The sequence below is a fragment of the Passer montanus genome, unplaced genomic scaffold (genome assembly GCF_014805655.1).
Source record: "Passer montanus isolate IOZ18808 unplaced genomic scaffold, ASM1480565v1 scaffold49, whole genome shotgun sequence".
In the NCBI taxonomy this organism is placed as follows: Eukaryota; Metazoa; Chordata; class Aves; order Passeriformes; family Passeridae; genus Passer; species Passer montanus.
In genome coordinates, this window is record NW_024369818.1 from 1,544,675 (window position 1) to 1,557,444 (window position 12,770).

The window sequence follows — 12,770 nt, forward strand, 5'->3', positions numbered from 1 at the left end:
GTTATTGATTGAAAATGTGGATAGTACCATCATGTTTTGAAAGCCACAACAAGCGAAAACAAAAATAATAATTCCCCAAATGCCAGTGTAATAAATAATATACCAGGAATCATTTAAAGAGATTACAATGTAGCCTCTGAAAATTTCCTCTTGTGACATTCAAGACATAGAAGAGTATTTTTCCGGGATTATTTTTACAAATACATCTATATAAATATTCTCAGTATGTAATACCCTCCTTCTCTCACATCCCTCAAACTGTTTGCTATCATTCTACTCCAGGACATTTTCTGTTACCAAGGAACTCCTGAAGCTTGCTGCCTCCCTGCAATGAAATGGACCCAGGTTTGTGAGATTTTTTTGTGAGTTTCCCTCCTTTTGAAAGGGAGCCCAAGGAATCTGCCATGCAGATGGAAATCTGACAGTTGTCCCATTAGCAGTGCAATTCCACCGCTGGGTTAATGTGGGAGGAAAAGCTGTGTTTACTTGTGTGAGGAGCTCCTTTGGCTCAGAATTGTTCTCTGCTGCTGTTGCTGCACCCACCAACACCAGGTGGGTGAGCTGAGCCCTGTTTTTCAATACAAGTGCACTGTAGCAAAGCAAAATGTTAAGTTAGGCATAGATAAATGTTTGTGATGCGAGGATGTGTGACTGACAGGCCGACACAGGAAGGTTTATTTATATAAAAACAGGCAGTGTTGATGGAGGGTCCCTCCTCTCCTGCCATTCCTTCCCCAGTGCCTTGCCAGCACACTTTTTGTTTAATTTGCATGGCCAGTGGTGGCAGACAGCAGAGCAGCTCAGTCTCCAGCCCGTTCACTCTTTAACATCTCCTGCAGAACTGCAAAGGTGTGGCTGCAAACCCCTGGGTTCTCTAATTCTGCCCTGAATATTTTCCCCTGGAGCACATTTGAGTGCTGAGGATTTGCCCAGCACAGACAGAGGGGTGGAGACCCTGCTTGGCAAAAGGAGAAGGGGAAGATCAGGTAAAGATCAAACACCTGAGAGGTGGGGACCCTGCTTGGCAGAAAGGAGAAGGTGAGGATCAGGTAAAGATCAAACACCTGAGAGGTGGAGACCCTGCTTGGCAGAAAGGAGGAGGTGAAGATCAGGTACAGATCACACATCACCTGTGCAGAGCTCGGGGTTCTGTCCCTGCACCCTCAACAGAGGAATCCCCTCCCAGCCCAGGCAGTGACACTTCACAAAGGTTCCCTGGCAGCACTGAACAATCCTCTCAGGGATCCCTGGGGTGCCCCTGGAGCCTCAGGAGCTGCCCTTGATGATCTCTGGGGTCCCTTCCAACCCAGAATGTTCTGTGACCCCAGGACAAATTCAAACTGAAAATCCCTGCAGGGAAGGAGCCCTGCTCCACCCTTGGGACTCCAAAGCCTTACAAGCCCAATTCAGAATCCACTTAAGAAGAGGGGGACTAACATTAAGAATCTTACTTTAAATTTCATCACCTCAATTTCCTAGGCAGTGAATGATTTTTAACACTTCACTCATTTGTCATTGTACAATGTTGTTACCTGGCAAAGTAAATGAACATTGCTGCCCAGGAACACATGAGTGTGAATGCTGTGGTTTCTATCTCTGTGTTGTCCTAAAATATCTGTCAGTATTGCTGCAGAAAACAGGGCTGAAACACTGCAAAAATTAGAAAGTTAATTTCTTTGACAATTCTTAGAGGTCCTGTCTGCCACCAGCTTTAATGTCTGTTGTTATTATGTGGTGTTTCTGTATGGTGTACAAAATGTCTGGCTTGAAGCAAAATATTGCAGTACGTCAAATAAAACACATTTAATACCAATCAGCTGCACTAATTGGAATGACAGTGACATTCTGCACTACACTTAAGAGTGGAAATACCTTACAGACAAGATCCTGACATTTGACTGAGATTCCCTGCTCAGGCTAAGGACATTGTCTACAAAAGCTGCAATCACAGCCCAGAATTCAAAATGCATTAACACAGTTACAGTGTTTACACAATATCTCAAGCCTTTGACACGAGAAATTCTGCTTATAGAAGGAACAAGTATCTCTCTCACACTCTGTGAAAGAAAGATCTCCTTTTAATTTAATAATGTCAATGCAAAAAATAAAAAATACCAACCACACTATTGACTTAAAATCACATATTTCCTCTGATCCTAGATTGAAATTCAGGGTTTGTTATAAACACAGTTTCAAAAAATTATGGTTTTTTTTTCCTTTTTTCCCACCTCTATTTTCTGAGACCAAGCAAGAAATCCTTTGTGTCAGCCAGTGAGACAACTGGCAATCCCCCTCCTGCATGAGGGGTCCTGGCCAGGTTCCCCACCCCTATTCCACCTCCTCAGCTCAGGGGGATGAGCTTGGCACTGGGATAAAATCTGTTCAGTTTGCATTGTCCAGTCAGACTGAAGGTGTGGTGGAATTCGGATAGTGGAGACACTCACTCACTAAAATAAAAACCAATCAGCACGAGCAAGAAGGATTGCATGAGACAGAAATGATATGATATTCTCATGATTGCATAGGAATTAACAGATGGCAGTAACAGTGAACTGGATGAAAAGCTGCTTTGGGACGAGGCCGCTCCCTTTTCCAGGTAGAACCCAACTCAGAGGATCAGTTCATTGTGATCCCAAATACCAGAGATCAGGACGCATTCTGGATAAAATAATGCTTTCAAAAGCCAGGATTTTGGGAATAAAGTTCAGGAATTCTCATTGAGCTTGGGGCAGTGATCTCAGAGTGCAGTCCCAAAGCCAGCTCCACAGCAGGCACTTTCCTGTGACTGGGATGAGAAAGTTCAACTTTGGCTTTCCAGAGCAATCTTGTGCTGAGATTCCCCCAGTGCAGCTCCCTTAAGGCTGAGAACTGAAACCAACACACGTAAAATGAGGATGTTTAAAATTCAGATCTCAATCTTTCTGAACTTTTTTTCTTTTTCAAGCAATTAAATAGGATAAAGTTTAATTAAAAAATGTTAAAAAAAAAGCACACTGCACAGAGTTAGGGACACGAGAAACTTACAGTGATAAAGAAGCTCAGAGTGCTCCTGCCATGTTAGTTCACTGATGATTAAATTGGCTTAAATATTAGCTATAGTTAGAGCTGTGCAAAATAGACTTTGCTTTTCAGAAATTACACACAACTTTTCAATTTCATAGAATTCTGCACTGCCTCAGTTACAGGCTCCATTTGCAGTGCCGATTAGGTAGCTTTTTGCATCAAAAATGCAAATATAAACACATTTTTGATGCAAAACACTCTTTGCTTGAACACTCGTACGTCTGCTGTGATACCGGCCGGTTTGAGCTCAACACATTTTTCTGTTCCTGGAACTTCACAGTACATTATGGGCTCAAAACAGACCCACTTGGGGATAAAGAAAACATCCTTAAAGTTATGCAAAACATTCATAACAAAATGCAAATACTGTTTACAGTTTTCAGCAGCTCAGTATAGCAACTCATATTCTAAATTGCATCCAGCTCCATGGAAAGTTTTTAATCAGCCTCTGTGCTGGGTGTTTGTGCTGTTGTCTTGCAGGAAGGCTGGGCCCAGCTTTAGGTGTGAGCCCAGAGATGGATTTAGATAAATTTAACTCTGCCACCTGCAGAATGAGATTCATTTCCTCATTTCTCAGAAGGTTTTCTGGCAGGGGGCTGCCTCCTCTGGGGGAGAGGAAACCAATAGTCAACAGATTGGATTTTAATTCCACCACTGTTAAAATGAATTGGGGCCAAGACAATTATTGCCATCACAGGCCGCTGGGCAGGTACAGACTGATGTATTTACATTTTATTTTACATTTTTCCAGGACAAGCAAAACACAAACCTCTGCTTCCCTCACCCTTGCACCAGGCAGGGATGCAGTCCATCTGCTTCCTGACAGAGCAGCACGGGTCCCCTCTTCCCCTAGACATATTTACCCTGAAGTAAGGAAAAATCCTCACATTCAGGGCTCAATATTCCCTTTCCCAGCATGCTGCATCAATAAACCAATGACACTTCTGCCAGTCCATGCCTTGGTCAATGCTGCCTCCTCAAGAGATGTCCCTGAAACCGTTTGTCCCCACTGGAACCAGCTCACACCCACCAAACGATTCTGGAGAGTGGGGAAGAGAAAAACACATTGCAGAAGAGCCCATGGGGAGAGCAGCACAGGAGGAGAGCCCAGCAGTGGGAGCCTTGCTCAGCTAAAAGCCATTTCCCAAGGAGCAGAGACAAGTGCAGGGTGTTCTGACAGCACAGCCTGGCCCACAGGGGTGAATCCTGCCTGCAGGAGTGAAGTGCCTGCTGCCAGGAAAACTGGGAGGATCTCCTCAACCTGCTTAGTTTGCTGAATTTTGTGTTGTGGGGTCCTCTGAATCCTTCCCTCCTCAGGGAAAGCCTCAGGGCTTTGCCTTGGAAGAATTTACCTTAGGGTTTTCCTCACCTAGGTGGGCAGTAAGGACTTCCCCATAAAGTCTGGCACATTGTGTCTTTAGAAAATTCTCCCACCTGCTCTGTTGGACATTCCTTGCTTCCCCAGCTGGAAAATGCAGATGTTCACCGAGAATTCCAATTTTCTGCTCTGCAAAGAGCAGCCCCTGGAATGGTGTGGAGAGACACAGACCATCTGAGACAAAACACACAGTGGAAGGAAAATTGGCTTCACAGGTGGAAAAAGTCTGAGGTTCAACAGAAACCTTTTGGTTTCAATCAGCCATCAGATTGTACCTGATCTTTCACACCTGCTCCTTTCCAGACTCAGGCACCTGCAACTGATCCCCCATGAAAGAAATCTGATGAAAATCAAAATGAAAGAAAATGATGACTGTGTTGGTACTGGATTGTAACAAAAATTGCAGGCTCTGCCTTCATTAGGAGCAAACAGGTTATTAATGCAGGAAAAGCAGCACACTTTGCATGGAAAACATCTTCATGATCAAAGATCTGGTTTATATAATTTGCTTCCTTGATTATACAAGGAACTACACATGGAAATAGAGTTTTGCTTTACAGAAGAATTCACATTAAAGGCTTCCCCTGCTCATGTCCCTCAGTTCCCACCTCCCTGATCAATGCACCTCTCCTCACTGCAAGTGTTCATCACTCTGGCTCCAGCTAAAGCCAACAGGGGAAATTAGTGAGCAACAGCAAAAGCCTCAGTCCTGAATAACCCTAGCAGTTTGCAATACTGCAATTAAACCTGGCATAACGTTTCTATCCGATATCTTAATAATTTGCATAAATAGGCTTTATTGAAAGGCCAAAATTAACCAGACCAAGACACAGAGCTGGTGTCCAGCAGATGCATTTTTGTTGCCCTCCAGGTTCTCTTTACTTTGCGTTTGGGATTTTAAATTTTGCCTCCCAGAGCTAAGCTTGACCCTCGGCCTGCAGCCTGTGTGGCTCACAGATAAATAGCTGCAAGCCTGAGTCACTTGCTGGGCCTCACAGGGGAACAGATCAAGAGACCTTTTATCTACCTTGCCAGTCCTCTGCCAAATGCAGGAATCAGCAATGTTCAGATTTTACAGGGCAAAACACAAAGGCAGACACAAATGAATGGCAAAAGACAACACTTCCCTGGTAGAGTCCACTGGAACCCAGAGAAATGAAGTTTGTCCTTTTTAAATTGTTCTTTTGTGTAAAAGGGATTATACCACCTGTGATGTAGTGCTTTTTTAAATGGCTTCTGCTGTACAAGTCAGATTACCAAAATGAAATTATTTAGGAAGAAAATACAATGGTAGATGCAAAAACCCCCAGAAGCACCTGATATAGTTTCTGCTGAATTATTTGATGTTCTTGTCCCCTCTTGTAAGTTGTGTCTACTCCAGTTTATGGCTGTCACATTCTGGAAGAACTCCAAGTGAAAAGAGCACTAAGCCCCTCACTTCAGGTCCACTGGAATCCAGAGAAATGAAGTTTGTCCTTTTTTAATTGTTCTTTTGTGTAAAAGGGATTTACCACCTGTGATTTAGTGCTTTTTTAAATGGCTTCTGCTGTACAAGTCAGATTACCAAAATGAAATTATTTAGGAAGAAAATACAATGGTAGATGCAAAAACCCCCAGAAGCACCTGATATAGTTTCTGCTGAATTATTTGATGTTCTTGTCCCCTCTTGTAAGTTGTGTCTACTCCAGTTTATGGCTGTCACATTCTGGAAGAACTCCAAGTGAAAAGAGCACTAAGCCCCTCACTTCAGCAGGTGTGCAAGTCTTGCAATAAATGCAGAAGTATTGCAGGGGCAAAGCAGCTTCTTCTGATTCCAGATTTTTAAAAATTAGGTATCTAATTCCACCTTATAGTTAAGAAACAGTCTTTAAATTAACTTCAGCTTTATATATTGTAAAGTATTGCATCAGAGAAACTTGTTTTCTAAGCTTCTGGCAGCTCCTCAGTGACCTCTGAAGAGAACACTCCACTTTAGGGATGGGCACTTCTGTCTGAATTTTGCAGGGGGAGTTTACACTGAATTTTGTCAGTGCCATGCTGAGGATGGTCACCAAAGCTCAGCAGGCAAAAAGAGAATGGTAACTATTTCCAAAAAGCAGTTTGGGTGTTTGGAAGGCAGATGTGGCTGAGGGGGTGGGTGCAGCCCTTTGCCCTCCCCAGGGCACCTTGGGGCTGTGCTGCAGCATCGCCCTCATGGACCAACACTGTTCTCCCTCATTATTTCTTCCTGTCCTTTCTGGCATTATGTGTTATTCCAAAGGCTGCTTTCCACCATTTCCAAATGTGTAAATCAGGAAGTTCCTCGGGATATTTTTGCCAGCATGACTGAGAGCTCAGACTGACAGCGGATTATCACCATCCCTCTTCCTGCTTTCGTTGATCCCTCACTATTCAAAAGTCAGATGCTTGTCTCCCACTCTCCTCAACTGGAGAGAGCTCTTTTCTATTTGTGCTTTAAATATCCCATTGAGTAGGACTGCCATAATAAAGTAATAATTGAGTTATGCTGCTGTGAATGGCTGCAGATTACTCACTGCTGCTCCATGCCTGATGTGCCAATATAATGGGAATGGCTCTAAAGACACTTCCATTGTGCCTGGGTAAATTCACAGCAACTTGGAGATACTTGGAAGTGCTTTCTCCCAAACAGAATCCGTGCCCAGTTTTGTGAAAAAGAATTTATGAAATAATTTTTAACCACCTGATCCCACAATGAAGATTACTTTTAAGTTTCACATTAGGAGTATTTAAAGGCAGGGAACCAGCTGCTTACAGGTAATTATGAGATGAAAACATTCATGTCATAAACCAACAAATGCTCTATCAGCATGCACAGGGTGCTAAAGAAAGCAATGACAGTTTTAATAAACCCATACATTGATATTAGCATTATTAAAAAAAAAACAACAAACAACCAAACCCACAATTAATAATGCCTCAAGAATTTAATATTTACTTGGGCATTTGCAGAAGGTTTGAGGGAATGTTTTTATATATACATATGGTGCCTTTGGCCATTCCTGGCACATCTTTTCCACATATAAAAAGTTACCTAAGGAGAGTTGTATCAACATGGCTGCTCATATTCATTGGGGTTATATCCAATTGGAATTTTGAGTAAAATTCAAATCTCTTTATACTGTTGTGAAGCTCAGTCTGTTCTGGTGACATTAACAGGTTTGAAGGGAAGAGTCTGTGAAGTTTCTGTTCTGATAAGACCATTCTGGGAATGAATTAAATTATTTGGAAAACATCAGCAATAGCTGTCTGATTACATGACTGCTTAGAAATTCTATATTGAAATCCAGCCTCTTAAAATAAATATGGACCCATGGGATTTGTTCATTGATTCCCTTTTATTGGTATTTTTGTAAAAATTGAATTGTATCACCATGATTTAATTTGGGTTTTTTAAATTATAAACTTTTTTGGGTTATTTGGTTTTTAAAGTCCTCCTTCATTGGAAAAGGCACCTGGTTCCCCAAATTCAAGTCAAATAGAATTGACACCTCAGAGAAAAAAAAGACAGAAATCCACAAAACAACAGTAAGCTAAAACGGAATGTAATTTCAGCATGACAATTTTATACAGCAAACCCAGGCTTTGAGGTGATGGTACTCAACAGGAAATAATCATGATAATCAAGTAAAACATTGGTGCATCTACCAGAATCAGGTATGTATATCTTTATTACAGTTTTCAGAATACATGGATTAACAATGGCCAGGCTGTGATTTCATCAAATTCCTATTTTAAACATTACATACAAACACAGAGCTGTTTAAAAAATAGAAATGCATGAGTTTTGTCACCTTTTTATTTTTTTTAATCTTTTTTTTTTTTTTTTTGGCATCAGGAGTCCTATGACTTCCAAAAGGGAAATCAAATGGTGCATGGTAGCAGATTGACTGAACTGTAATAGGTTATTGTTCACATTCTGTGGCATATGTATCACCTCAAACAGTGCTGGAAGCACTCCAAGAACAAATCCTTCTCCTTTCCCACTCTCCCCGTGGCACCAGCGGGTGCTTGCAGGACTGCAGGGTGCACAGGCTCACACAACTCCCTCCCTGGAGCACAAAAGCAGCACTAGGAGACCTGGAGACACCTGAAGCTGAGGCATTTGGCTGCATCTGCTTTGATTCATTTCTTTTTTTTTAAATTATTTTTTATTTACATTTCGAGTGCATGCGTGGGTGTGTGCGGAGACACCGCAGAAGAAGAGGTTCCTCACAATACTTATTTCAAAATGAGTTTAAACTTGCAAATACAGTATGGCACATCAGAGGTGGGCTGGACGCTGCTCAGCACTTGTCCTGCCCGACCTTGCAGCACTTGGAAGGCAAACAGCAAAGTAGAACTCAGCCAAGCCTTTGCTGAATGGAAAAAAAGCAATTTACATACACAGGGAAGTTTGCTCCCACACAAATGTTACCTGTTTGAAATATTCACCAGCTAGATCATTCTCAGGGCAGGAAGGGCTGAAGTCACCCTTCAAAGCAGGGTTTGCCCGAGGGATGTGAAAGCTGAAGGCTGCAAAGTTTCCTTAACAAAAGCTATAGGAGGATTTCCAGAGCCAAACCTAAAACTCAGCCAGATTCTCAGAGTTTGGTGTGTTGTGGGATGAATTTAAAGTAGGTTGCTAATGAATTGTGGCTTGGATAGAAATCATGAAAATATTATGGTTTTTTACAGCATTTGTCTGAGGTAGTACATATACCACACACAAAAATGCAAAAATATACAGATATTCATGATTATTTGCATATTACAGAAGGGAACTATGGGAACGCTCTTGTATCTCAATTCTCAAGAAGAACAGATCATTTCAGATCACACTGACCACAGCCAGCTGAAACCAGAACAAGGGACAGCATTCCTGGGAATGCTCCCTGGAGCTGCGTGCCAGTGCCCTCTGAGGCACTGCTCCCGTTTTGGTCAGAGCCAAATAATCAGATTAACACCAACATCCCGGCTGTGCTGGGCACGGATCCCCCTGGATCCCCCACACACAGCACAGAGCAGGCTGCACGTGTTCTCTCAGCAAACTGCACAAAACTGGAGCAGAAGGAGCCCGGTGCCTCTCATTTCTGAGCTGCACTGCCAGAGCTCAGCACACATTTGTGTATTTGTACGTGACTGAAACGTTTCACTCCCCTGACATTCGGAGGCTGAGTTCGATTCGTCGCAAAGGTAAAATTATCTTCCTCTTAAATAAACTAAGAAATGTAAACAGTGTAACATCATTTAAAAAAAAAAACCTCTCTCAGAACCTGTAACTGGTAGAATGTGAATGCAAACAGATGTGCTGGTATATTGTTAACGTCATGTCTCAGAGGACAGAGAGTGAAACATAATTAGCAAGAAATTTATGTATGAACCCTCCAGTGATTTTCTTTCTGGGATTACTTTGAATACAAATATAATTTAACTGATATATTTCATTTTTTTTAAAATTAGAAAATAAGGCAAGTGCATTTCTGAAAAAGGTGCTACTCTTCTACACTTCTAGATAAACATGTGACACCTCTGAAAATTAGATCAATAATAAAAACATTAAAAATATCTGCAATTTAATATAGACTGAAAAACTATCAAAAGACAAAGTGACCAGCATCAATTTCAGAAAATATTTTAGACTTCATAAATACGAGCACCCTATATTTACATAAATTATCTTCTAAACTAGTTTTCCTTTGAAAGACACTTTCGTTCTAACAGATATGTCCATTAAATTATAGAAATGTTTCAAATATGAAAAAAATAGTAGTAAAATAGAAGCATCAGATGATGTTGTTATTTTGGATTTGCCTTTTTTTCCTAAGATTTGGTTCTTGAAAATCTGTAGCCAGCTTTCACAGAGCTTTCAAAAAAAAAAAATAATAATAACCCATGGAAATGAAAAACTTGTGCACTAATAACTACTGCTATCGTATAAAGATTCTGTGGAGAGCTTTTGAGTTTTCACATATAAAGATTATACCAATACTTGTAAATCCCAGCAAAATGCTAATTTCAAAATCTGAATTCTAAGACACTATTGATTTTTATAGACATTATGAACCTAATCCTTTAAACTGGCTTTGTACATTAAGCACATTTTTATAAGTGTAAATTTAATAGTTCCATTTAAAGAAGCAGTGCTTCAATGCAAGGCTGATGTTGACCTTGCACAAAACAGGACAGAATTCTTTTTAGTTCTTACTGATAAACAAGGAGACAAAATCCTGTTGCATGTTTTTTTTTCTTCTTTTCTTTCTTTTTTTTTTTTTTCCTGAAGTACCATACAACTCTTCAGTTTGTTCCTAAAGCCCCTAAACAGTTTAGGGAGAGCATTTAGCTGACAGCAAGCATTTCACTAGGCTTCAGTGGTATTCCTATGTTTAGAGCTACGGGCAAACCCCCTGTATTCTTTGAAGAAAAAATAAAAATTACAATTCAATACTAGATTGAAAAGGAGCTGTATCTTTTCTTGCAATGATGCAGTTTGTAATTGTGGGAATTTATCCCAAACTAGTCCGATAGTTTTAAGAGGACCTCAGCAGAGAAGCAAAAAGAATCTACTGTACAAAGGTGCTTGGCTCAAGCAGTAGTGCAAAGATCCACTGCCCCAGGAGCAAAGTCCCTCCAGAGCAAGCAGTTTGTGCACAGAAACCACTGACACCTCACCTTCCAAACAGCCTCTACAGACACTAAAAAACCCCCAAGTTCCCCATAACCCCAGGCAATAAAAGCATCCACAATAATTTCATCAATCAGTGATAAGCATTAATAATCTGAGAACAAGTGCCAGCTGCTGCAGAGCATCCTGATTCTTTACAAACATCACAGCTCAGCAACTTATGCAGTAGTTCCACTGGAATTCCACTTCAAACCCTCCATCCCCTCCAGGTGAGCAGTGCACCCTCAGTGGCCAGGGTGGGACAGCTGGCCACTGCCCTGGGGACAGAGGGACAGTGGCTCCCCAGGCAGTGCCAGGACAAGCAGTGGCAGCAGCTCACCTGAGGAACTGCAGTGCAAGGGCCTGGACACAAAGGGGGACAGGAGGAGCTTCCCAAAAATCAGCCTTGGTCACTGCTAGGCAGTGCTCCAGGTAGGAATTGTGTTGGCAGCTGCTGAGCTCTCAGCACTAAAATCCACCAGTGGAGACCCCCTACGTATTTTACCTGAGAAACAGAGGAAAAACTCAGAGGCAGTTCTGACAAACTTCACCGTGTAGCTTGTCTCTAAAAACCTACACACAGGCATTTTAGCATCATCAAAATAGGACAATCATACTTCCCCCCAAATAGCTTTATAAAGAATATATAAGTGCACAATTAGAAAAATCTCTCCTTAGATACAGTTAAAAACATATTCTGCCCTTGATATCATTTTGGAAAAATCCTATGCTCTGTTTTAATTTTTATTTTTTTTCTTTTTAGCAGTGATAAGTAACTACACCTCATCATATCACCAGAAGTGTAGATATGTGCTGTATCCTACTGGCAGCTGAAACAGCTGAATCCACCAGGCTTTACACGAGATAAGGTTTTCAGCAACCTGACTGGGGCTATGTGTTGCTTTTTTATGGTTACAAAAAAGATTCTGATAATGTAGACCAGCTCATCTCTGAATTTATTAACATACAATTTTATTATTTTTCCTTTCATGTTCAAATCAGAACTGCAAATGGAATCCACAGCTGTACTCTTTCAACAGAAGTGTATTTTCTTACCCATATAAAACATAACCTAGAAATCCCCAACTCCTTTCATGTGAGTTGCCAGCTTAAACAAAAAGGGGTGAGAAAAAAAGAAAGAACATAAGAAAATAAGATATATACCCTACTGTTTAACACTGTTTACAGATCTTGGTAGTTGGGGTAATAAGATACAGTATGTGGATTTTTTTAGCAACTGCTTTAAAATTACATATTCTTACACCATCTCATTTAATCAATACCAGTATTCCTTTATGATCATTGCCAATTTGGATGCTAAACTCTTCCCAAAGCACATCCATTTCATTGTAAATAAAACAATTCATTAATTCTTTGGCATCAGAAGAATCACACAGCTGCAATTGCTCCGTTGTGTCGAGAACGAGACCTTTCCAAAGTCACTCGTTTGTTATCTGCAACAAAAAGAGAGAAAAAACAAATCACCACAAGATTTGAAACACGGATAATGCAATGTCAAGAGGTTTTCAAACAGCCCTGAAAATCATTCTGAATGATATGTAAATAAGTAAGTAGGAGACTGGATCAGAGAAGTTTCACACTGCAGCTGCCAGACTGAGTTCAAGAGTTCTGCAATCAGCAATAAATTACTTTCTTGATCAGAGAAGC

General features: G+C 41.0%; 1 protein-coding gene across 1 annotated transcript in view; it reads right to left on the reverse strand.

Annotated features, from left to right (window-relative positions):
* Positions 1 to 7,988: 7,988 nt before the first annotated feature.
* DIAPH2 (diaphanous related formin 2) overlaps positions 7,989 to 12,770 on the reverse strand; it is a 170,639-nt gene continuing 165,857 nt past the window's right edge. Inside the window, exon 28 of the mRNA XM_039722540.1 lies at positions 7,989 to 12,556. Coding sequence (XP_039578474.1) covers positions 12,492 to 12,556 — 65 coding nt within the window. The 3' untranslated portion in view covers positions 7,989 to 12,491. The remainder of the gene's footprint in view (positions 12,557 to 12,770) is intronic.